Source organism: Arvicanthis niloticus, chromosome 12 (assembly GCF_011762505.2).
Source record: "Arvicanthis niloticus isolate mArvNil1 chromosome 12, mArvNil1.pat.X, whole genome shotgun sequence".
Lineage (NCBI taxonomy): Eukaryota > Metazoa > Chordata > Mammalia > Rodentia > Muridae > Arvicanthis > Arvicanthis niloticus.
The window spans coordinates 46708606-46733789 of record NC_047669.1 but is presented as its reverse complement, the minus strand read 5'-3'; the positions used below and the strand labels follow the sequence as shown (position 1 = coordinate 46733789).

Here is a 25184-nt window from a genome sequence, read left to right as displayed (position 1 = left end):
AGAAGAAGAAGAACATCCCTGTACTTGTTGGTATAGAGTTTATGGCAGAAGAATATACCATGAATCTCATTATTGTTGTTGCTCTATAAGAAACTGAGTCTTGCAGCATGAACCTTAAAATGTAAGCTAACCTTTTGAAAATCGCCCCATTAGTGTAGCAGTATGGATTTTGAAGTTAAGAAAAAAAAAAGAAGAAAGAAAAGAAACATGCTTAAGGAAAGACAAGGATAAACTCACAGTAGAAGGGAGTTAGGGAAGAACAGAGAAGAGTACAAAACCATATAGAAAAGATGGGTCAATAATACGCAGAGAAGACTGCTCCACCCAAAAGGGAAGTCTGGATAAGGCCAAATGAGCCTACCCAAAATAGATATCCTCCTCTTCCCATTTCCCTTTTCACCACACGCTCTCGTGAGTGATTAGCAATAAATGCTAATGTCACGTGTATATTTCTTACTTTTTTGTTTTTGTGGTTTTTATTTATACAAATATGTTTGCATAAATAACTTTATTGTTAAATGAAGCACAAGTAAGTCAGGCAGGGCAGCACATGCAAGTGATCCCATCACTTGGAAGGTCAAGGCAGAAGGTAGCCTAAATGGAAGTCAGAACTACAGATCAGGACTCTGGTTTCTGTTGGGGGTGTTGTTGTTTTTGTTCATGCATTCTCTCAAAACATAACTGTTCTGAAAGGTATCCCTTATTATAGCATCTAATAAGGACTGCATAATCGTTTATATGTGAGATGTTTAAAATTCTAATTATATCTCACATTTCAATTCTTCTGGAGCTAGGAATTTGGGATGTAGTTCACTGGCCTAGCATGCAGCAAGCCCCAGATCCAGTTCTCAGTACCACAATGAAACCCCATGACAAAGAAGACCCCAAAACACAAAGTCAAAATTTTAGGGAAGAGAAATACCACATAGGTGTCTGTTTCTTCATCAATAAACCAGAGATAGCTTTTAATCCAGGTAACAAGAAAGGATATGGCCGTCATTGGGCCAAATATTCTTTCTGTAATGTCCTTGTAAAATAAACTTGTCTATTTTCTGTGTGGCCAGTGAGCCAGACACTATTGTCTCTTGCACTTTTTCCAAATACCAGCTTGCTTTGTTTTTTTGTTGTTTTATTTTTGTTTGTTTGTTTTGTTTTGCTCTGCTTTGTTTTGAGACAGGGTTTTCTCTGTGTAGCTGGACTGTTCTGGAACTACAGACCAGGCTGGCCTTGAACTCAGAGATTTGCTTACCTCTGCTTAGCAGCTGGGATCAAAGGCATGTGCAGGACACCGCCCTGTGGCTGTCTGAAAACAGTCGATTGTCCTAAAGAACCAGATGATCATGTGCAAGCATCCAGTCACATGTGGCTTTGTTATGGGGGCTTGACTGTTGATGTTTTGTAACTGTAACTTGTTTATCTTCAACATAAAACAGACAAGTTGCAGTCTGGTCTTTAAGTTAGTTATAATTTCAAAAATACCTGGCTCTCCTTATTACTTAATAAAAATTTGGAATCCTAGCAAACTCCTATTTAATAAACATCCTTGAAAGGTTTCTTCCGTGCTCTTAGTAGCAGCCTAAATGTTATTTGGTTCTGGAGTTAATGCTCCCATACCCGTTTCTGGGAATCCCACAGAGCAGAAGAAAGCACTGTTAATTACGAACATATTAGAACTTTTGAAAACCATTTTGTTGACAGTTAAAATGTACCAAACCTTTGTTTTCTTTATATATTTCTAAGAGAAAACTCGATATGCTCCCTGGAATCTGGTAATGGAAGAGGAAAAAAAAAAATCAAGAAACACAAAAATAAGGTGCAAGGAATTCGTGCCACCACCTCAGATCCATAGCAGTCAAAATCCTCAGTACAAAAAAAAACGATCCTCGCTACGAGATAATACCCAACAGAAACTTCTTACGCCAAGGTTAGCGAATGATAAGTAAAATCTCAGCAATCCTCAAATAGTTTGTCAACGTGAGACAATCCAATCAAGTACAAAGTCCAGAAATTGCAAAAGGAAGGTTTTAACTGTAAGAGAGGCTGGGACCAGAGGGCAACAAGGGTTGGCTTAATTTTCCTACCAATGTTTAGAACTATGCTCATCCAATTCCTGTGACACTCAGTGTCACCCAGGTTCTTGCATCAGTTCTGTGGACAATGATTCTCAAAGCAAGGTAAGCTTTGATCTTGTCCCTCCTTTACTCTGTCCTCCAGACCCAGGCTGCCGCCACTCTCCGAGCCGCTGGGGGACTTACTGGAAACTTAGGAAGCAACAAGCAGCCTAGGAGACAATCCTTCCAGCCAGAGCACGTAGGGACGGGAGAAGCCTGAAGATACGGTTTACTTACAGTTTGTCTCTGAGACGGGGAGCACCAGGGCGAGGCAGGCTAGTAACACCCGAAAGCGTGAGCTCAGGACCCTCATTGCTGAGCGGGCGGCCGGGGGGTCAGGGCTGGCGCAGCGGGGACCGTGCCTGCGCTCGGCCGAGGGGAGCTGCGAGCCCAGGCTCTGCTCTTCCAGCTCTGCCGTGGCCCAGCCCGAGTGCGGGCGGAGCAGCCTAGGCGGAGGGGACCGCCCGCTCCCAGCCCCCAGACCGGGAGGGGAAGCGGTGACTGGGACATTTCCTGGAAGCTCTTCGCAGCTGGGGGGAGGGAGGGAGGGCTGAGGGAGGGAAGTCTGAGGCCTAGGGAAGCTTATCAGAGGTCCTTTGTCACTGTCCCCAACCCTACATTTATTTCGTTTCTTTAGAAAGTGAAGTTTTCAAAGGGTAAAGACTCTCTCTCTCTCTCTCTCTCTCTCTCTCTCTCTCTCTCTCTCTCTCTCTCTCTCTCTTCTTCTTCTTCTTCTTCTTCTTCTTCTTCTTCCCTCCCTCCTCTCTCTCTTCCTCCCTCCCTCTTCTCTCTCTTCCTACCTCCCTCCTCTCTCTCTTCCTCCCTCCCTCCTCTCTCTCTTTCTCTCTCTATTCTTCCCTCCCTCATCTCTCTTTTCCTCCCTCCTCTCTGTCTCTCTTCCTCCGTCCCTCCCTCCTCCTCCTCTTCTTCTTCTTCTTCTTCTTCTTCTTCTTCTTCTTCTTCTTCTTCTTCTTCTTCTTCTTCTTCTTCTTCTTCTTCTTCTTCTCTCTCTCTCTCTCTCTCTCTCTCTCTCTCTCTCTCTCTCTCTCTCTCTCTCTCTCTCCCTACCTCCTACCTTCACTCCTCTCCCTTGCCCATTCCTCTTCTCCCCTTCTCTCCAGTCCAGAGACTGCCAGCCAAGAAGATGTCAGGATGTCAAGTTAAACTGAAGCCAACTTAGACTTTGGGAAGGAGAATGTTTAAAACCAAAATAATGGGAGGAGAGAGAGTTGAATGGTTTGATCACCCACAGTGTATTTCCTCTGAACAGCTTGTTTGGGTGTTAGCAATATACCCTTTTGGCTTTTGTCAGGCATACACGTGTAAATCAGGTTTTCACTGCTACTGGAAACTAAACTGCCTGGGTTGAAAACATAGCAGTTGCTCTTAACGCTGTTGTATAACTTTAAGAAAAGAGCTTACCCTTTAAGCCCTAGTTATACCATCTGTAACAGAGATAAGAGGTTTTCCTAGTGTTGATATGAGACTATAGATTCTATATGAAACAGTAAGTCCATGTCAACTAGTAGCACTCAACGCACAGAGAGTATTAATCTTTATTTTTGCCTAATTAAAACATTGTTTGATTTTTTTCATGCGTGTGAATGAAACTTACTAGGCAGAATCGTATTTTAGGGATCACTTTCCCTTTCTTTTCATTCTTTTTAATGATTTTGTGATCCGGCTGGATGTAAGATGACTAAGATGGGAGTCAGTATTTTTTTCTGATAAAACGTTTTGGGGAGTTTTCATTCGTTGAGTAGGAGGAAGGAAAATTCTTGTACTAAACCCTTCTATGCTCTGTGCCTTGCTGAATTAATGTTTGATAGGCTAAGAGGAGAAAATAATATTTAATAGCATACGTATACAGAGGAATTTCACAAAATTATGAGACTTGAGAAGGTGGCAGATAAACTAAGACATACAGCACCTTAAGCTGAGCAAAAGGAGTGTGAAGTTTACAGCAGAGAGGTTGAATGGGGGGAGAAGAAAAGTCAAGAGGAGACAAGGAATAGAAATGTGTGGTCAAAAGGGGTTGTTTGCCTTATTGTCTCTGGGGCAACAAAGGTTGTCCTGGGCTTGCTCTTTCTAGTATGATAGAAATTTTACTGATCAAAACAAAGTTCTACGAGTATAAATTTCTGTTGTAGTTTGGATCTTTTTTAAAAATTACTTTTAAAATATTTACTTATTTTAAAGCATGTGAGCTTTGCCTGTGGATGTGTGGATGGATCATAGGAAGCCAGCTGAGGTCCCCTGGACCTGGAGTTACAGATGTTTTGAGCCACTGTGTGAGTACTGGGTATCACACTCAGGTCCTCTGGAAAAACAAGTGCTCAAACACTGAGCCATCTTTCCAGTTCCTAATACTCTAATCTTAGCTGTTTCTCGAAGGTTCCTGTGTTAAGCCTGTGGCAGTGCTAGAAGTAAGAACATCAGGACTTGGGACCTAATGGAAGGTTTCTGAGGGTGTTTTCTTCTCTCTCTCTTTCTCTGTCTCTCTCTCTCTCTCTCTCTCTCTCTCTCTCTCTGCCTGTCTCTCTCTCTGTCTGTGTCTGTCTCTGTCTCTGTCTCTCTCTGTCTCTCTGTCTGTCTCTATCTCTCTGTCTCTGTCTCTCTGTCTGTCTCTATCTCTCTGTCTCTGTCTCTCTGTCTCTGTCTCTCTGTCTCTGTCTCTCTCTGTCTCTCTGTATCTCTCTCTGTCTGTCTCTGTCTCTATCTCTTTCTGTCTCTCTGTATCTCTCTGTCTGTCTCTGTCTCTCTGTCTCTGTCTCTCTCTCTCTCTCGTGTGCGTGTGTGTGTGTGTGTGTCTGTCTGTCTGTCTGTCTGTCTGTCTGTCTGTCTCTTTCTCTCTCCTCACATATTACCACAATGTATTGTGCCATCATCAGCCAAGGGCTACATTATAGAAACGACTAGAGCCATATATACATTTGCTCCATTGACATTTATCCTCATTCCCCCCCACCCCCGATTAGTACAGAAAACTGACTGACACAATTTTATTTCCAAACCAGGGAGCTCATACTTTAATTTAGGCAGTTGATGGAGAACAAAGAGCCCAATACTTCTGCTGGATTTGATTCACTTTGGTTTGAAATGTCCCAAATACCACCAGCATTCATTGAAAGCATCTGCATGCTTGAGTTGCAGCCGTAGATGTCATTCATCATCACTACAGCTAGAGCATCTCCCATTCAACACCTACTTCTCCCCTCTGTATAGGTGAAACCCAGGCCCACAGTATCATATGCTATGCCTTCTGGCTTCTGTCATGGCCCCTTCATCTTTCCACAAGGTCTGCTAGAACTGCAGGCCAACACTGCCATGATTATGAAAATGGTAGCACTCACCTATCCACTTTTTCAAATAATGTTCTTCAACTGAAACATATATAAGTAGTAGATGTTGCTGTATTGCGTTCTAAATCCTTCCATCTACTAGAATAAGAACTATCCAGCATGTCTGCAACCCCTTTCTTTAAAAGAAATTCTCTTCTTTAGAAGAGGAAGATGGTTTCTAAGAGCCAGAGAGTCACTGCCACCACAAGAAAACCCACAGAATCAGCTAACCTGGGCCCATAGGGGTTCACAGAGACTGACCTGCCAACTGGAGAACATGCATGAGACAGTGGTAGGCCCTCTGCACGTATGTTACAGTTGTGTAGCTTGGTCTTCATGGGAGACTCCTAAAGTGGAAGCAGGGGCTGTCTCAGCCTCTGTTACCTGCCTCTGGGACCCTTTAGCCCTACTGGGTTGCCTTGTCTAGCCTCAACAGACAAGGAGATACCTAGTCTTTCTGCAACTTGCTGTGCCATGGTCCACTGAGGCTAGCCCTTTTCTGAAGAGAAATGGAGGAGGAGTGGGTGGTGCAGGGTGAGTGCGGGGGGTGGGGGGTGGGGGTGGGGAACCAGTTGGGATGTAAAATAAATAAAATTTAAAAATAAGTTATCTTCCTTTTTGGATAAATCTAATCCCTTAGAATTGTTTGGATTATATTAAAGAAAAGAAGCTTTAAGTACTATAATTAATCTTCAGTGTGTAAATGCATGTATGCCACAGGTCTTCAACGAAGAGCTCCACTTGGGAATCTCTTCATTGCATGAGGACAATTTTTAAGGATATTGTCAACTTTGAGTTTCAGAATTTCTCACAGAGAGGAGAGTTTCGAAATTAAAAATAAACAGTGGGTTGTACCATATCATCTCCAGTACAGACAGCAATGGAGAGGTTGGAGAAGGAAACGTTAAAGAAGCAGAGGCATTTGCTGGAAATAGAAAAAGAAACCTTTTCCAATTTCCTTGATTAAAGGGGGATTGCCTTCTTAGTTTCAGAATTACATGGTAGTGTCAGTGTACATGTGGAATAACTGCCTCCATCACTGTATCGTCAAACTTAGAATGATATCTGAAATGCTCAATACGGAAATTGGAGACGACATCTCTGGATGAACTACTGGGGTTTTAAACCTATAAGTTCACCCAGTTTCAATCAATATCAACCTTCTGGTTTCAGCCAAGTATTAACACTTGGATGGATATGATGCAGCAAAACTATGACTTGGGTATACTTCTGTATATACAGACAAAATTTGTCCAAACTGCAACTCACTGTTTAATCCTGTTGTCATACCAAGTTATACATTTCCTTGTATTATCTTTTATTAATAAAGTTACTAATTTATTCATTAACTGTGATTTCTATGTATTATCCTTTCTGAACAGTAAACTTTATGAAGGCAGGCAGGATTTTTTTTTAATGTTTGGCTCACTGATTTGTTTCTGGTGTCTAGAACACTGTGTAGTCCATAGACAGTCAAATGAACAATTCAAGCAGGGAATATTTCTAGTAATATCAAAGAAGATCATGAAGTAACTATTACTTTTTTTGGTGGCATTTTTGCTTGCTTGTTTATTGGCACTGTTAAAAATTGAACTCTTTGATACACACATACAAGGAAAATGTTTTACCACCGAGTTCTAGCCTCACCACCAGACCTCTTTTCTTTCCTTCTTTATTTTTTTCTTTATTGACAGGATCTCCCCATGTGGCCCTGGATACTCTCAATCTCTATGTAGACAGGCTGACCTCAGGTTCACAGAGCTCACCAGCTTTCTTAGCATCCAGGATCTGAGTCTTATTTAGGGTGATAGCAGCAAGACTATTTTGTTCATTCACTTTGGTAAAAAAGTCACCAAACTGCAGTGATTTATTTCTTGGTTACAGAAAATCTGAGTCTGCATGACTTTCCAGGTAGAGGTCCTCCAGATGCTGGCGTGCTAACAGACTCTTACCACAACTTGCAAAGAAAGGAAGACCAGCCCCCATTGCTGGGGCTCTTACAGGCTTTCATGCAGTGTTGACATTCTATTCCCATTCAAGTGGACACAGGTAGTTACCAAGGTGTGCTTGATTCTATAAAGGTATACCGCCTAGCTGTATTTGTGTGTCTATAAAGAGAAGGGAACTAGAAGTGATTAGTATTTCCCTATTAAACAAGGCACTGGAAAACTGAGAGGAGTCCTGTCTAATAAGTATGAACTGGAGCTAGTGTTGAGTACATTTTTGAAACAAATGGTATCAGATATGGTTCTTGAAATGCTAAAGAAACACACAAATAGCAAGTGTCTTCAGGCATAGAAGAGACAATTAAGTTTTGTAAGAGAGTATTTTTTTTTTTAAATGAATGCAGGTTAAGGTTGGCTCTTAGAAAACATAGGAAGAATCGTCAGGGAGAGAAAATGGAATAGTATATGACTATAAAAACATAGGACAGGAAAATGGTTTTTGAAGCATTAACTGCATGAAATGTGTTAAGAGCTATAAAAGAGTTGCTTCTTCCTCCACATTATGTGCCATCTCTTGTGTGGCATTGGGGCTCCTCTCTGACTTCTGATGAACCTAAAAGTTGTCAAAAAAGAGGAAAAAAATTCATCCTCCACTATTTGGATGGAAATGTCAAAATTAGGCTCGACTGGTGGAAACCCAGAGGTATCAACATCAGAGTATGGAAAAGATTCAAGGGCCAGATCCTCATGCCCAACACCAGTGATAGGAGCAGCAAGCAAAACAAATATACACAGCCCTTGTTGAACTCAAGGGACCACATTGTCAAGGAGCAGGAAGTACTGATGTGCAACAAATCTTACTGTGTTTGGATCACTCACATTTTTTTTCAAATAATTAAAAAAATCATTGAAAGAGCATCACGGGTGGATCATCATTAGAGACATCAGTCCCAGTGCCAGGCTGTGCTGCAAAGAGAATAAATATACGACTCATGTACAACCTTTATTTGTGCTTAAATAAAACCTTTATTTAAACGCCTTTTTAAAAAGGAGAGGAGGGAGGGAGAGGTAGAGATATAGAAAAGAACTGGCAAGAGGTCAGTTTCATCTAATTTTCTTTGGCATGGTTTGATGGGACAGAAACTCAATCATAGACGGGATGAAAGAATGGACATACCACAGTAGGGCTTTGTAAAACTGTTCAACCACAAGTTACAGAGCGTGGATGTGAACACTGAGTGAGCAGCAGCCTTGTTAACCTGACTGGTAGTTAGGGGAGACCCTTTTCCTTATCCATCACTGACTTTCCATCCCACTCCATGGATAAGGAGATGGGTGGCTCTGGTGTAACATAAATGCTTGTGAGACAAGGGACAGTAATCTTTAAAATCTGCTGTTGCTTATCAGAAATTCCCTTCAGCTTTATCTCTCTCACTATCTCAGTAATCTTGTGAAAAGGTAATTTTTTATTTGCATTTTACAGAAGGGCTACAGAGATTCAGAGTCAGCAAGCTTATGAATTAGAAAAGAACTGCTTTAAAACTCAAATCTTCCTTAATCCTAGACGATCATTTCCCCTTAAATACTGTAATTTTCCAGTGTTCTCTTTAATTCTGCTGTGATTTGTAACATTTTTCTATCTATCTATCTATCTATCTATCTATCTATCTATCTATCTATCTCTATGTTTTAGTCAGAAATTGAATGGATAATAGTGGCTTTAAATGTTATTGCACTAATTTTGGGGAGGGTATTTGCCATTTTTCCTCAATGTATTATAGTCATAAAACACTTCATTAAAAATAAAGCGTTGCAAAACACAAGTCTTTTCAAAAATCAAATGACCATGATTTTACATAGCTGGAAGTCCCAGATAAACATACATTAAAACAACACTACTTCTTATCTTTGAGTGGCAAGTGTACAATGTTTTTATCCTGTTCCTTTTCTCTTTGCACATTCGCCCACAATCACATATTTCTTTTGTAATCATAACATTTTCTTACAAGAATTATAATTACCGTTCACATTTTTTACATAAAAGCTATCAGATTAAAACTCATTCGAACTGTTGAGACAACTTAGCAAACGAGTTTTCCTCGTTTGTCTTTAGCTTATAATTGCCTGGGTGTATTGTTCCTGAGTTCTTCAGCCTAAGTTGGCCCGAGCCCCAGAGGATCACCATCTCTACTGCCCAACAAAACAGAACAAACAGAACAAAACAAAACACGCAGACCGTCAGAAGTCTTTAGGTCTCATCTAACGTACTGGAGATGAATAGGATACAGAAAGGTTGGCAGGCAATGCATTTTGATTGAGTATAAACAGGGCTTGTGTGAGATCCCTCCAGGAATCCTGGATTCAGCTACAGACGCTCCGGTTGCCAAGTTACCAGAGCCATCTTCGGCGAGCTCCGCCTAGTTCCTCTAGACCACGCCCACTTCCTCTTGCCTCCCTTTGACAGGGGGCGGGGAACAAGGAGTCTTCAGCCGCTCAGAAGCCCCGGACGTAGGTCTTCAGTCTCTGATTGGAGAAGCGTGTGGTGGGCGGTTCTGAGGGCGGGTCTTCCGAGCTTCGGAACGTCAGCACGTCGACGCGGGGGTTTTCTCTGGAGTCCCACCAACGCCGCTCCGGTGTTCCTGAGCCTGGGTTCGGGCTGTCCCGGGGCGGCGGGCGGACGCGGTTAGGGACCGGACCCAGCGATCCGTCCCGGTCGCCGCCCTCCCGGCCTGCCCTCTGTCCAGTCCACCTTAGGGGAGCCTGAGGACTTGGGGGCCCCTGAGCCGGGCCGGGGAGCTCGGGGCCCATCCCCTCCCGAGGCTCGGATGGGAGGTGGCGGGAGGAGAGACCTGGGATGTTCAATCTGATGGCCAACTGCTGCAACTTGTTCAAGCGGTGGCGGGAGCCTGTCAGGTAGGCTAGGGCGCGGGCCCGCTGCCCTGAGGGATGGGGACGACCGCGCCCCTGGGCCAGGCCGGGCGCCGCCTTTCCCTAGGCGTGGGAGGAGTCGGCCAGGTCTGCGGGATACCGCCCTACCCAATGGGACCATCCCTGGAGCGAGAGTTCAAGACTTCTAGCCCCTCTCATGTCTGCTTGACTAAGTTTTGATTTAAGGCTTATACATGTATTTTTGAATTGCTTTACATTTCTTAGAAAGATGCGTGTGTGAGCGTGTCTGTGAGGAGACAGAAGGGAGGCGGGTAATTATCCATTGTAGTTTTCTTCAAAGCCTTTTGTAGTGGAAAAGTTTCTTAAGAGAGGTGTGGAGTGGAGTTTTCCTAATCACCACACTTCCCGTTGGAGCTTTCTCCATCTCATCTCTCTCGTACACATCTGAGAATAAAACCGCACTCTTATTTTGTTTGGCTTTTTGGCTCTATTCCTTATTAATTATATGATTCAATCACATTTGGCCCATCTTCCTTATTAAATGAGGATAATATCTGTGCCTAAAAAGTGTTGGATTCAATTAGAATGTGTGAAAGTTAGTGTTTTCTTAGCTTTAATTTAGCTGCAGTTTTCAGGTACACTCTAGTATCACCTAATTGAAAGGTCTCTTGCTTCATGTTTCCTTTTTGCATCAGTACATGTGTGAATACTCAGTGCATGTTGCTTGGTGGTTTCTTCAATAAATACTGTCAAGAAACATAAACCAGGCACTGGGCTTGGATGGAGTCAGGGAAATTGATGCTTCTGAAAAACGGGAGCCCCAACTATAGAGTGTGTTTCTCTTTATACTATTGACTTTTGCCTACTTATGCCTTAGAATTGGACCGTAGGCAAACTCTACCAAAGTGTTTTATAAAAAAACCCAAACTTCACAGATATATGTCATAAAGATGAGCAGTTCTCTAAAGAATGCACCTGAAAAAGCAACACTTCACACATTTATAGGAAAAAATATGTACCTATATTTGGAAAAGAAATGTGCTTTAAGCAAAACTTGGAGTCTCCCCCCGCTCCCCAAAATTGACTCTGGCTTTGAATGTTTTAAGTGTAGGTGATAGAATCACCTGTAAGAGCTGAAGGAGGGTTCTGCACTGTGTGCGCTGCGTGACTGGCTTTAGTATTTTGGCTGATTTTATAGCTTCTATTCGGACTTGAAAACCATGACATTTTCCCATTCATACTTTTCCTCTGCTTAGTTTTCAAGAATGATTTTGTAGGAGGAGTATTGGAGCATGAGTATAAGCAGATATTTTAAATTCATCATTTGTCTTTGAGCTTTGTTTAAAGCATGAACCATTTCGAGAGGGGAAAAGGTATTGAATTTTAAGTACAAGAGGTAACTGGATTTTGCTAGCAAAACATCGTTAAGATTCAGCCTTACAAGTCAGGCAGATTGTCTTAATAAGCAGCGCTTGGGTCTGTGCTACCTAAATTCAGGTGCTGTAAGTGAGGAGATGTATGGGAACTTGGGAGGTTTTGTAGTGCTCTTTAAAGAGCACTGGATATTGAAATGGTAATTCTGGCATTACAGAGTTAAGGGATTCATATTCATTCTCATTCTCTCTCTCTCTCTCTCTCTCTCTCTCTCTCTCTCTCTCTCTCTCTCTCTCTCTCTCTCTTTCTCACTCCCCCTCTCCGTTGTTAGATAATTTAAACCAGTGTGAGACTTGCATTATCTTTGTTATCGCATGCTACTTTAGATTGTATCTTAATATTGCTCTCAACTGTGAATAGCATCAGCTAGCTCGACAGCCATTTAAAGCGAACTTAGGTTATGGCTAACTTCAGAGTCATTGCCTAGTGCCTGATTCATAATGGTGGCTAAAGAGATAGATGTTTACCAAATATTATCTATAGTTTGTTCATCCGTTACCAATAACTATGCTTACATAAACAGTCTTAGCATGAGTTCTATTTACTTTTTTTTTGGAATAAAGGAGAAGCAAGTGAACTGGTTATACAAATTAAAATGCTTTGCTTTTATGGCTTACAATAATTGGTGAGAAATTGCATCTATTATGTTTTCTTTTCAGTTTTTAAAGCTTTAGATATGCTACTCGATGTTGAGGTTCTTTATATAATTCTAAAGTTATATTTGCAAATGAGAGAAGAAAACGTAATGGTTATTAACAGTCAGAATATGCAGAACAATAGATTCTATACTCTTCGATAAAAGTTCTTTCATCAAGCCCATTTCTTCATTTGTTTACTGATAACCCACAGTCCACTGCCTGTATAAGATTTGATTGATATGTACCAGGCAGGAGGCTGAGACCCATTATTAAGGCGCCCGACTGGATTAGTAATGAGGCCCAGGAACCCAGCCAGTTTTTTAAAGAATACTTACCGAACCATACAAGTCGGAACCTGAACCTAGGTTTTCAAGCTGTGTAAATCAATGTTGAATTGACTATAGTCACAGACCCACAGACTTCCCTCAATAGAAGCCATACAGCGCAGTGCTAGAGCTTTCATTTTAATGTTCTTGAGGTTTAGAACAACCATGAAAAGACAGCATCACTGCAATACTGCTAGCTAAACTACACACTGTAGTGCAAGTGTGCCTGCTTTCCCACATATCGTCATCTCTTTCATGTGGTGTGTATGTGTGTGTGTGTGTGTGTGTGTGTGTGTGTGTGTGTGTGTTTAGGATCCAGTCTAGGGTCCCACACTACATTTGCTCTGATTTTTTCATCTTCCTCAGTCTATAGTAGTTGCCATCTTTTCGGTTCCTTTGATTATCATTGCTTAGGGCTTTTGAGGTTGAGGTTGTGGTTCTTGGCAAAATACCCCTCAATTTGCTGTTTAGTTCCTTGTAATTTGAATAAGGCAGTGCATCTCAGGAAAGAATACTGCAGAGATAGTATGTCGTTCATTATAGGCAAGTGGCTGTACAGTGCACATGATTACAGCACATCACATCAAGGGGTGAGGAGTGCCAGTGTGTTTTATTGCTGGGAAGGTTAACCTTGGCCAGGTGTTGCCTTCCACGTTTTTTCAGGATAGTGTTTTAGTCTGATAGATTTGAATCAGAATCCTAGAAGCCTTAGCATTTTCCCATGTCCAAGTTGTCGATGATGTATTTGTCGGCAGCATCTTAAGAGGTAAAATCTGTACAAGTAGTTGAAACATAGCTGCTGGGGTTATTTTTCTCATTGATGTTGTAAAAACCCAGCAAAAGCAAATTATGACAAAAGGGATCTATCTGGCCCCAAGTTTTAGGAGAACACCATTCCAGGAAAGAAGGCAATCAAGTGTTTGTGGTAAAGGGAGTCTGCAGCTGGAACTCCCTTATCTGAGAGGTCAGGAAGTGGTGAACAGAGAATGCTGAGGTTCAGCTGCTTTCTCTTTATCCCTCTTATTTAGAATGCATAGTTCCATATTCAGGGCTGTTACATCTGCTTGGGGCACCCTCACAGACACACTCACTGGTGTGTCTCCTAGGTGATTCCAAATCCATTCAGGTTGACAATGAAGAATTTCCATCACAATGGCACCAAGCTATCACTCAGCAAACTACCTCTACCCTGAATGGTACACAGTCTTTATTAATATATCCTCCTCTGGTGATAGCTGATGTTTTTCAGGATATAGCTTTGCTGTTCTCTTGAAAAACAACTTCCTATTTCATCCCAAGGTTAATTCTTATGCCTGTGCCCTGAATTCCATCTCCTTACTTTAGTTCTACATTTAGACATCTCTTAATTACTCGAATCAGTACACTTTCTCTATACCACAGATGGGGCTTGTGGGTTATAAAGGACAAGTTTCCAGGCTTTTCTTGCCTAACCAAAACAAACTCAGCTTGGTAGCTTCCCGTGGTTGCTATAGCACATCTGTACATGGAGTAGCTTGGAACAACACAACTTTATTACCATGAGCTTCTAGGTTCTAAGATCAGAAGTTAAAAATGGTCTACTGAGTTGTATCCCTTCTGGAGGTTCTAGGGGAAGAATCCACTCTTTATTGTCCTTTTCAGCCTCAACACTACCTGAATTTTTTGGTTCATGGTCCTGGTTCTTCCTCCTTCAAAGCTTGTAGCATAACCAATTACAACACTATGCTATAATGTTTTTATATAGACCCCATGAGTTCATCGGATCTACTTGTACAGTTAAAGCCACATCCCTCCCCCATCATTAATCACGTTCATGTAGTGGAACATGTGCACATAGAGACTAGACTGAGGATGTCCTTAGGAGGACAGTGTTCTCTACCATCCTCTACAACCCTCTAACCTTACAGCCACTAATATCGTTTCTTTTCCTTTTACCCTGGGATTCTCAGTTCACACTGGGCTATGGTATTGTCTCTGTATCCTTCTTTCTCATGGATTCCATAACTCTCTGTATAACAGACTTCTTCCCTGTCCATTTAAAGTGTTCTTATGCCAGTTGTCTCCTGGTTACTAAATGTGGTGGATTCTTTTTGACTTTTATCTGAAATTGGCTCTTAACATCTTTCAAAGTCTAAACTACCTTTTAAAATTTTCAGAATTTTCTTCTTTTCCTGTTGCCTGCTTCCTCTACCTTACTTTACATCTTTGCTTTCCTTTATCTGTCTTCCACAGTTTCCCCTAAGGATTTCTTCTCTTTTCTGTGACATACCCTCACTATATGTTTAGTCAGATGTTATGGTAGTCTTTCAGCTACACGCTGACTGTATTCCTGGTCCAGAGGGACTTGTCCTCTGCAGAATCCTCAGTCTCAGCACATTCGTAATTGAGCTGTGTCCTGTCTTGTACCCTAGTCACAAGTTCCTGTTGCTTCACCTGTATCTCATGTTAGCGAATTTATTTTGTCGTCTTCTTACCAAAATCAGAAATGAAGAATAATTCTGAGCACTAAGTTATGTTTTGTTCTTCTATGCTCTGGTCCTGGAAGGCTCTCTGTTTAATAGAGTATTTCTCATGTATTAGTAAGAGATGCAGTCAGAGAACCCTAGTGATGTCTAAAACTGAGTAATGCCAAAACCCTGTGTAAACTGTACATATATAACATTATACACACAGACATGCACACACATATACCAATGGTAAGGTTTAACTTCTAGATTTTGCATAGTAAGACTTTAAAAATTATAATTAATAATTGGCTGATTATGGCATTGTACTGTAATAATAAGACAGATATGGATGCCCTTCCACTTTGGGGCTTCTATTAAGTAAGATGAGAGTAACTTGAAAAAAAAAAAAGCAGCTAACTGACAAGGTTACAGGGTAACTAATGAATGGGTAGCATATGTAGCATGGATATGTTGAATAAACACATGAGGTGATTCATATGATTCACACCCAGGCATGGCAGAGGGGTTGATACCTTCATTGTACTAGTAGGACACACAGTAGAAAAGTTACGACTCCATTGTAGAACTTTTTAGTAATTTTTGAGCACAGTTAATTACAGGCTGTGGTTTTGCTGAATGCCCCACAATGGATTACATGCTAAAGGCGTCATTCTTAAAATGGCATCAGGAGGGAGTTGAATTTTACAGAGGAAGCCTAGTGGAAGGGGGTTAGGTCACCAGGGATGAGACTTCAAAGGGCATTGTGGAATCCAAGCCCTTCTCTCTCCTTTATAGCTTAGATGTAAGTGCTTTTCCTCTGAGTGTGAGCCCACCATGATATATTGCCTTTCAATAATAAGGACTTAGAGACTTTTGCTTCTAGGCACTAACTATTTGGGTCCTAGCTCTTTGAAAATCATTTCTCCCTCATCCTAATTTTAGCATCTTCATTTGCCAAAGCCGTATTTCAGATCTTTGAGTAAACTGCTGCTAACTAACCCATCCAGAAAAATGAGCTTCAGGTAGCATACAGACTGCATCTTACTGCTTCTGTACACCAGTGCCCAGGAAAGCTGATTGGGAAGTGCTTTGTTATGTATGCTGTTGTTGTTTCCATGGAGGAAATAGATCCCCACAGTCACACTTTTTTTTTTTTTGTCCAAATGAACGTAAATAAATCTAGACCATTTATAGAAGTTGCTGAGTTCTTAATTTCCTTGTTAAGCTTAACATAGAGATTATCGAGGATTATCTGGTGTGCTGCCTGCTAAACTGGAATGTCTGACATTCTTTTTATCTGTCTACTTCTTGTTTATGCTTAATAAAATAGTGGAATTTTGGAGTTCAAAAAAGTACCAGAGACACATATTTGTATTTATTTTCAAATTTTAGAACTTGCATCATGAAATTTAAAATATTTTCAGTAATGTAGTTTTTGTGTGTCACATTTTGTCCTTCAGGTTTTTTGAGTAAACTATTATATCTTTAATATGTATGATATTTTTAACATTAGAAATAACTTTTATGTAATTATTTCAGTTTAAGTATTATCTTAAGTTGACAGATTTATTTATTCTTTGACAGTTTCATAATACACAATATGTCTTAATCATGTCCATAACTTAGGTGGTTTTAAGACATTTTATGTGGGTGTTGAGAATCAAATCTAGCTCCTCTAGAATAGTATGTGCTCTTAAGTGCTGAACCCTCTCTCCAGCCCTTCCCCAGTATTATTTTAACATATGTTAGATAAAAGGGAATTCTGAAATAAGATGTCTTCATGTACTCAATTTTGGAGTATATTAGCCACTATACCAGCTGAGTGACATCAAATATTAGTGCTCTTACTACAGAAGTCTTCACCTTGAGGCAAATACTTGAGCAAATAAATAATCAGACTTTTGATGTCTCCTTTTGTTTCCTAATTCCTAGAAATTACTTTAGTTTTAGAATATTTCTTTTTATTACCTTTCATCCATGAACATGTAAGCTCTTTTCATTAATTTTCAGTAAATTGGGCATGGAATATACAATTTATTGATGAAAAGATTTCTATAAATTAAGTTTAATATAGTTCTTTCTTTTGTTTTTTTTTTTTTTTAAAGATTTATTTATTTATTTCATATATATGAGTACACTGTCACTTTCTTCAGACACACCAGAAGAGGGTATCAGATCCCATTACAGATGGTTGTGAGCCAACATGTCGTTGCTGGGAATTGAACTCAGAACCTCTGAAAGAGCTGTCAGTGCTCTTAACCACTGAGCCATCTCTCCAGCCCCAGTATAGTTCTTTCTTAACTTGCAATCCTATGCATTAGCGTCACTTAGTGCTTCTTCAGTATGGGGCAAGTCGGAAAGTAGAGTTGTGAATTAAAGACAGCCAGTCTGGCACCATCCTCACTGGTGCTGCCCAGTTGATGAAAACAAAGTGTAGCTGAGGAGAATGTGAAGAGCTGCTTGAGGTGACCATGTGGGGCAGCAGGTGTCATGGCCATTGTGCTTGGGGATGGCGGGAAAAAGCTACCAAGCTTGGACTTGATTCTGTATTTTTAACCAGAAAATACCCTGGTTAGATTTTTTTTAAAAAATAAACATACTTTGTTGTTGTTGTTGGTTTTTTTTTTTTGCCTTTTAGAGGAAAGGGTATGGGTTGAGACAATATCTTTGACTGGACTGAACCTTGCTGTCTGGCTAGCTGAAAACTCAGAGAGCCACCTTTCTCTGCCTTCCAAGTGCAGGGATTAAACCCAGCCACAGATGTAGGAGCTAAGATGTGAGTATGCTGGGCAAAGGGATGGGGGAAAAATCCAGGCTATATTTGTGAAAAAGCTTTTGTCCCTGAATACCTAACTTGGTATGCATCTATAAAAGTGAATAGATAATTAGTATAAATGTGGTTCCGGTTACTCTGTAATACAGTAGTGTCTGCTCTTGTTTTGATAATACTGTGTAATAAATATTCCCTTGAGAACTGCTGCTGGCTAACTTCTTGTAGCCTTGAGTGTCTTGTACCTCCCTTGCTCAAGGCACAGCATGAAGATAATTGACAGAGAGAAACACTTTTGAAGTTTGGAGACATGGTATTTAATTCAGAGCCTTAGTTAAGGATGAGAAGAACAGAGACCATTCAGTTCTGAGGTGCTTAATTCCAGGCAGTGAGTACAAGATACCTCCTTTTCTTCTTTCTTATTGAGATAATTTCTCACAGGTACCTTAGGCTGTTCTCTACAAATCTCCTGCCTCAGTTTTCCTAAGACTGTGATTTCAGGTGTGTATTACTGCTCCTGGAGACCCACTGCGAACTACAGAATTTTGTACCATTTCATACTGTTCCCGTTAACTCCTCTAGAAACTTTTTCTCATCTCTTCTCACGCCCCCATACCATTCCAAGTTTAAAGTGTTCTCATCTTCCTTGTCTTCTGGCCTGTCTTTTGTGTATTTCCTGGGTTGTTTCTTGTGTTGTGATGGATTAAGCTGTCACTTCTGTGACTAAAATACCTAGACAAGATCTCTCTCAGTTTCAGACTTCAGCCATGACAGCAAGCATCTGCCAACATGTGCATGGGAAACAACCTTCTTAAAGAATATGGGTCCAGCTGGGGGTTCCCTGGCTCTTGCTCAGGCCTGTCTTGAGAATAGCTTCAGACTGAGCATCGATTGTGTGCCATGGTCATGCACAGACTATTTTCATTTTAAAATTTAATTTTCACCTTAACCACAGGTGTGGTTGTTGTCCACATTGTATTTTACTGATGAGATTATGAGCAATAATGTGTTCAAGGTCATACCCGGTAGAAATTGCAGAATTAGGACTTAAATGCCGGGCTCTATGACAGATTGGTGTCAATTTATCTGAGTGCCTTGAACCTTATTGTGTGTGTATTAATACTATTAACATACCTAGACCTTATAGTACTACAGAGCAGCCGGGTGCAAGCTGGACACACACACACACACACACACACACACACACACACACACACACGGCCCTCATTGTATATGGTACAGGGTGCATATGTGTATTGGGATCATTCAGATGACATCCCCAATGTGCAGTCAGTTCTCTTCATCTTTAGTGGGTGTCAGGGATTGAACTCAGGTCACCAGACTTATGTAGCAAGCAAATTATGCCCCCTCCCTGCCCCCTGCCCCAGTTATCTTATAAGCTGGTGGTATTTTTTTTTTTTTTTTGAGAGACAGGATCTCACTATATAGTTCTGGCTGACCTGGCACTCACTCTGTAGACCAGGCTGGCTGTAAACTTACAGAGATCCACTCACCTCTGCCTCCTGAGTGGTATGATTGAGTGTGTGCCACTATGCCAGGCGCATGCATATATCTATATATCTCTATATCTATATATCTCTATATCTATATATCTATATATCTATATCTATATCTATATCTATATCTATATATATCAGAATTTCAGAATAAAAAATGCAATGAAAATTTATATATATATATATAAATTAAAAAATGCAATGAAAATTTATATATATACTCATATATATATTTTTTTCATTGCATTTTTTAATTCTGAGATGTATTCACTAATACTGGGTTTTGTTTGTTGTTTTTAACTACAGAATTCTAGGATTCCTTCTCATGCAGTATTCCCAGTCTGTAATTTTTTAACTTCCTCCTCCTACACTCACCCTTCTTCTTGCCTGGGACTGTCCACTTTGACAGTCTCGCCCAGGCAGAACACGATTACCCTTCTCTCTCTGGGCTGTCTAAAGCCCCTTTGCTCATCCTGTAAGGCTGGCTCATTGTTTTTCTTTCTCTCATTAAACATTTGATTTTATTATTCAAACTTTCTCTATTACGTTATAAGGGGTCAGATGATGATTTAAGCTACATTACCTGGAATATATTAAGGGCATAATTAGCATTAGCATTTGGAGAATTATAAAAGAAGTAGATGAGCTATCATAGTACCCCAGTATATTAATATTTATGTTTTAGTCATTGTCACTGGAGAGGCATTTTAGGGTAAAATCTTGTTTGGGCAGTTTTGTATCCATAATGCTTAATGTTTTTCTTGAGCTCTGAACAAATGACAAAATGGTCGATCATATTGCTTGTGGCAGTCTTTCTAGACTCTGTGGGCCCAAGAGTACTATCTGCTGTCTTCTGTTTGAAGAGCTGTGCATTTGATCAGTATGATCAGAAGGCTAAAAGATAATTCATTTCTTTCTTGTCATACAACTCCACAACCAAACTGTCCCAGTGATAATTTGCCATGTTTCTTTAACCTATAGTAACACGCACTTTTTAGTGTGCAAAGTAGTGTGCACCTTTATTATTTTAAAAAGTTGCACAGATTCTGAGTTTTAAATAGCTGTTAACCATTAAACCCATTCTGTAAATCACCAAATGTTTCAGTTAATTCATGCTATGATTTTTAATCCATATTAACTATTTATTCACCATGCCTTCAGTTACCTAAAATATTTAGTCAGGGAAGCCTCTTTTCAAGTTATCTTAAATCATAATCTTAAAAATTGCGAGCATACTCTTAAGTAAAAATAAAAAACCATAGATGATTATTTTGTGCCAGGCTCGCTCAGTATTGTATTTTCCAAAATGTTTCTTTTTGGAAGGACGTTTTGGTTGTTTATCTTGAATAGATGCATAAGGTAAGAGTACTGTTCATAGGCCTGCAAACATAGCTCAGTGTATGCCCAGCATACGTAAGTTCCTAAGCTTGATCCCTCTCCCGCCGCCCAGTGAATACTGTTCATAGGTGTGATGGTTAGCTTTGACTGTCTGCTTGACGGAATCTAGAGTTCCATGCCTATGAGATGGACATCTTGACATGTTTATTGAGCAGGGGTGGGTTATCTTGATTGTGTTGATTAAAAACAGTTATATTTTTATAGATGTGGCCAGGTATCTTTAAAAAGGACTTGTGGGGGGTACATTATTTATTTTGGCTTATGATTTCAGAGGCTTTATACACAGTTTCATGGTCCCAAGCTTGTGAACAATAGTGGCTGTGAGAGTTTGTGGTGAATTTCTTTCAGCTCTTCACATACCCACGGACCAGGAAGAAAAAACAACAGTCAGGTGGCTGGAGACATGGCCGAGCAGTTAAGAACAATTGCTGCACTGACAGAGGAGAAAGTCCTGCACTCTCACAGGACCATAACCATCTATAGCTCAGTTCTGGGGGACCTGACAATCTGGCCTTTAATGGCACCAGGCATGCATATGGTACACATACATACATTCAGACAAAACTACTTATAAAAAAACTAATTAATTAATTGAAAAACTAAAAATTAGGAAAAAAAGATCTTAAACACATGCACACACACTCAGGAAGTGGCCAAGGGTGGTGTACTCTCAAAAACCTATCTCCAGAAGCTTACTTCCTCCAGTTAGGCCCTACATCCCAAAGTTTCCAGAGCCTTCCTTAATAATTCTACCAGCTAGAGATGTGCATTCAAACCATGAGCTATGGGAGAGGATTGTGGTTGCCCTTAACAAGTATATGAAGAATCCAGTAATAGTCTTAGGAAGTACTGACCTTGTCCGTGCTCTTCATGGTCTTCGTTAGTGAGCCAGTCTGAGACTTCTAGAGCAGGCTGTGCTTCCAGCTCTCGCCATGGTATTCTGTTGCTGGTTCCTTTTATAATAAGTATCCTCATCACTGAATTTATCCCAGTCTCCTGGTGTCTTTGCTAGTCTCTAAGGATTATGAGGGCTGAGATTTCTGTTTATTTTATTCAGTTTTTCTGCCTTGATAATGAATCCACTCTATGTAGAATAAATGATACAAGCAATCAGAAAATGTGGGCTTGTTTTCTTGCTTTATATGGGTGAGTGTTTGGGCTGCAGGTATGTGTGTATACCGTGTGCATCGTAGCTTTCTTGAAAGTAAAATCATACTTTTCATAGCTGACAGTGCTTGTATAATTTTATATGCATAGAAATTCCATATGTTACATAAAATCTCATCTCTACTTCTTCATCATGTGTCACGGGGCTCTTTGACATCCCCACTGGCCTCTTTAGTCGTGCTTGGGAAAGGATCTGTGATGTTTCTTTTTATTTTTGCTGACTCAAGTGTAGCTGTGACTTCTACTTATTTGCCACAACGATTTGGAACCTGTAAAAAAAAAAAAAAAATCAAGATTCTTGGCTTGCAAGGAAAACTAACATGCAGAATAAATGATTTTAGTGATCTAAGAGCCAGAGGTCTTGCTAAAGCCTGTAGGCCTTATGTGATCTGACTTCCAATAAGTCCCTGACCTCTTGTCCTTTTCCTGTCCTTTGTCAGTGTAATGTTACTATGTAGTCTTCCCACACAGTCTTTATCTGTTGTCTTTATACCAGCTGTGGTGGCTTGCGGGATGTGTGTGTAGCTAACCATTTCAAGGCCTTGTGTTTATCTTACCTTCTGCATGAGGCCTGCCTGGATCACTCTGTGTGAAACCTCCCCAACCTACCTCTTCCACTCTCAGTCATGTGTTCTTCATCTATGTTAGTGCTTTTTCCCCATAATACTTAACAACTTTCTAACACACTACATAATTCATACCTATTCAATTCATTACACTATTTTCTATCTTGCCATAAAATGTAAAACTTAAAAACGAAGACTTTATTTATGTGTTTGTGGTTTGTTATGATAGTTGATAAATAGATTTACCTTAAATAGCTCAACATTCATGATTAATGTATAGAATCATATCAGTGATTATTTGATAACTGACCAGCTTGGGTTTTGGAAGACTTAGCCTATGATCTCTTCCTCAAGTGCCTGAGACCTTCACCTCTATCCTTTCCGAGTGTGTGTGTGTGTGTGTGTTGCTTTGGGGGAGGGTGTATGGACTGTGGACTGTAAATACATCTAGAATTTGAGAGAGGGCAAAAATAAAGGCACAGATTCAAGAGAGCCACACTTAGAATTTAAAGAACACCCTTTCCTGTCATCTTAACTCTGTTTTTAAGCATTCTTTAAGCTTATTGTTCGTGAGAAATGAGTATTGCTATATTACTAATACAAGTGATGCCTGGGTTTCTTTTGGCCTACTTGAAATACCTGAGCAGGTGGTTGCAGTGTTTGACATAGGCCTTTGAGTGCCAAATGCACTCGAGCTAGGATGATAGATTCAAAGACTTACAGCTCAAAGTGCTAAGAACTAGGAGATTAGAACTCCAGGCTTCAGAGGCTAGTCACTAACAGCCCTAGATGCTGAGATTGGAGGGTATTGATTGCCCTAAGCAACAGTGTCTCAGCAGCTAGTGTAGTTCTTAGCTTTGAGCAGCAGATGGCAGTAGTAGCCGAGAGTAACTGCTAGCTAAAGGTCCCAGACCATGTCCGTCCTAGGACTCACCTTCTACCCCATGGCCCTACTGTGGTCCCCCAGTGTTTAGGTCTCTGGCCTTTACAGTGGTTGCTCTTACAGCTTTTGAGCATTGGTAACTTCAACTCTTAGGGATTGGCAGATTCCTAGAAGTCTTCTAGGAACTGGGACCCACAGCCCTCATCTTTGTCTCTACCTCCTGTCAGCTTCCATCATCCTCTGGTGCCCATCCCTGCTGGCTTCTCTACATGTTATGAGCTTTAGGCTGCTATACTTTGTATCAAAGAAAATACTATTTGACACAAGCTTTTGATTGGGCCCTCCCGATAGATTCCGAAAGTGAGCCAAATAGTGTTATTCTATAGCTGGGAACAGGATGTGGCATGGGTGTGGAGTACAAATGAAATGTTATATTTGCACTATTCACAGCACAGCCTGCCACAGGCCTTGTATAAGGAATTGTACAAGTGCCACACTGCACCAGTCACTGGGTTCTTGCTGAAATACTCAGGAGGTGCCCCTATCCACCCCATGTCTTAGGAAGAATGGCTGTAGGATCGTCTAATGTACCCTGAGGCTTGCCTAGTCTAGAATGCCTTCTAAGGCTAGAGAAGGGTGTCTGGAGCATGTATATATGTTATTTATGTATTCTGCACGTATACATAAAGAGTTAAAAGTCAAATGTAACACTGCCAGCAGCATTAGTAATGTTTTGCCCCTGTTTCTGTGCTTTCCAGACCTCTGAATTCTTCTGATCTCACTCACATTATGTTCTATCCTGTGGTCTTTGCATGGCAGCCATGCTATGCTGTAGTTCCTTCTCTGTGTTCTCCAGTTTCACTCCTAGATCCACAATGGTGATGGGCTGTTCCACACATACGTAGTGCAGAGATCACCCTGGCCAGGGGAGAGCTTTACTAGGGGCCTGAATCTCTAGGTTAGTAGAACCAGGATATACCTTCTTCAGGTTCATGAAGTTACTACAAGTTAGTATTAGGTGCTGCCTGGGACTGCCTAACTGATTCATTGTGTGATCGTTGATCAATTATTTAGCTTTATGGGCATCACTGCCCACCCCAGCTCGTATTTCTTCACCTGTAAAACGTAACCAGATGTTTGTTATTCTTTCCACACTATGGAGAGCAAATGTTTTATATTTGTAACATTAGAAAGCTTCCTCGTAAATATATTAATCGTTCAGGTAGGAAGCATGTTATTATGTTGTGCTTAAGATTTTTATTCAGCATGGCCCTTACATATCTCAATACAGAGATGAGAATTCTTTTTTTTTTTAATTTATTTTTTATTGGATATTTTATTTACATTTCAGATGCCATCCCCTTTCCCCATTTCCTCTCCCTAGAAAACCCCTATTCTATCCTCCCTTCTTCTTTTTGCTTTGATACAATTTTTTTAAATGTTAATCAAGGGCTAATAATTTAATAATTAAATAAGTTAATAAGTTTAATAAGGTTAATAAGTTTGGTAATGCTCAGTAACAAGATGTCCACACAATCAGAAGTGTAACCCAATACCCAACCTAGATATACCAACTATCTTTGACTGGCGGAGATACTCGAACATCCGCCTCAGGTTCTCCCCACCCAGAGGTGAGAATTCTTAATGTGTTTTGTAAGACAGACAAATTGCAGTAATTCCTCACTCACTAACTAGATAGAACTAGATAGCTGAGTCCTTCATACTGACCGGCCTCTCCCTTTTCTTTCTCT

At 40.6% G+C, this 25184-nt stretch overlaps 2 protein-coding genes and 1 long non-coding RNA gene across 7 annotated transcripts in view; 2 read left to right on the top strand and 1 right to left on the bottom strand.

Annotated features, from left to right (window-relative positions):
- Window positions 1-2556, bottom strand: part of Pros1 (protein S) — a 68876-nt gene extending 66320 nt beyond the window's left edge. Inside the window, exon 1 of the mRNA XM_034515473.2 lies at window positions 2349-2556. Coding sequence (XP_034371364.1) covers window positions 2349-2424 — 76 coding nt within the window. The 5' untranslated portion in view covers window positions 2425-2556. The remainder of the gene's footprint in view (window positions 1-2348) is intronic.
- Window positions 2557-5612: 3056 nt separating this feature from the next.
- Window positions 5613-6244, top strand: LOC143444074 (uncharacterized). The gene is made up of 2 exons (XR_013113614.1): window positions 5613-5744; window positions 6173-6244. It is a non-coding gene; the product is annotated as an uncharacterized LOC143444074 (long non-coding RNA).
- A 3726-nt stretch (window positions 6245-9970) lies between these two features.
- Window positions 9971-25184, top strand: part of Arl13b (ARF like GTPase 13B) — a 54143-nt gene continuing 38929 nt past the window's right edge. For 4 of the 5 annotated variants that reach the window (XM_076943061.1, XM_076943060.1, XM_034515364.3 and 1 more), the window contains exon 1: window positions 9972-10311. Coding sequence is in view for 2 of the 5 variants with exons in the window: in XM_034515364.3 (XP_034371255.1) it covers window positions 10253-10311 (59 nt within the window). In the remaining 3 variants the exon portion in view is untranslated. Of the gene's footprint in view, window positions 10312-25184 lie in introns of all 5 variants that reach the window. The other variant, XM_076943062.1, reaches the window with a different exon arrangement.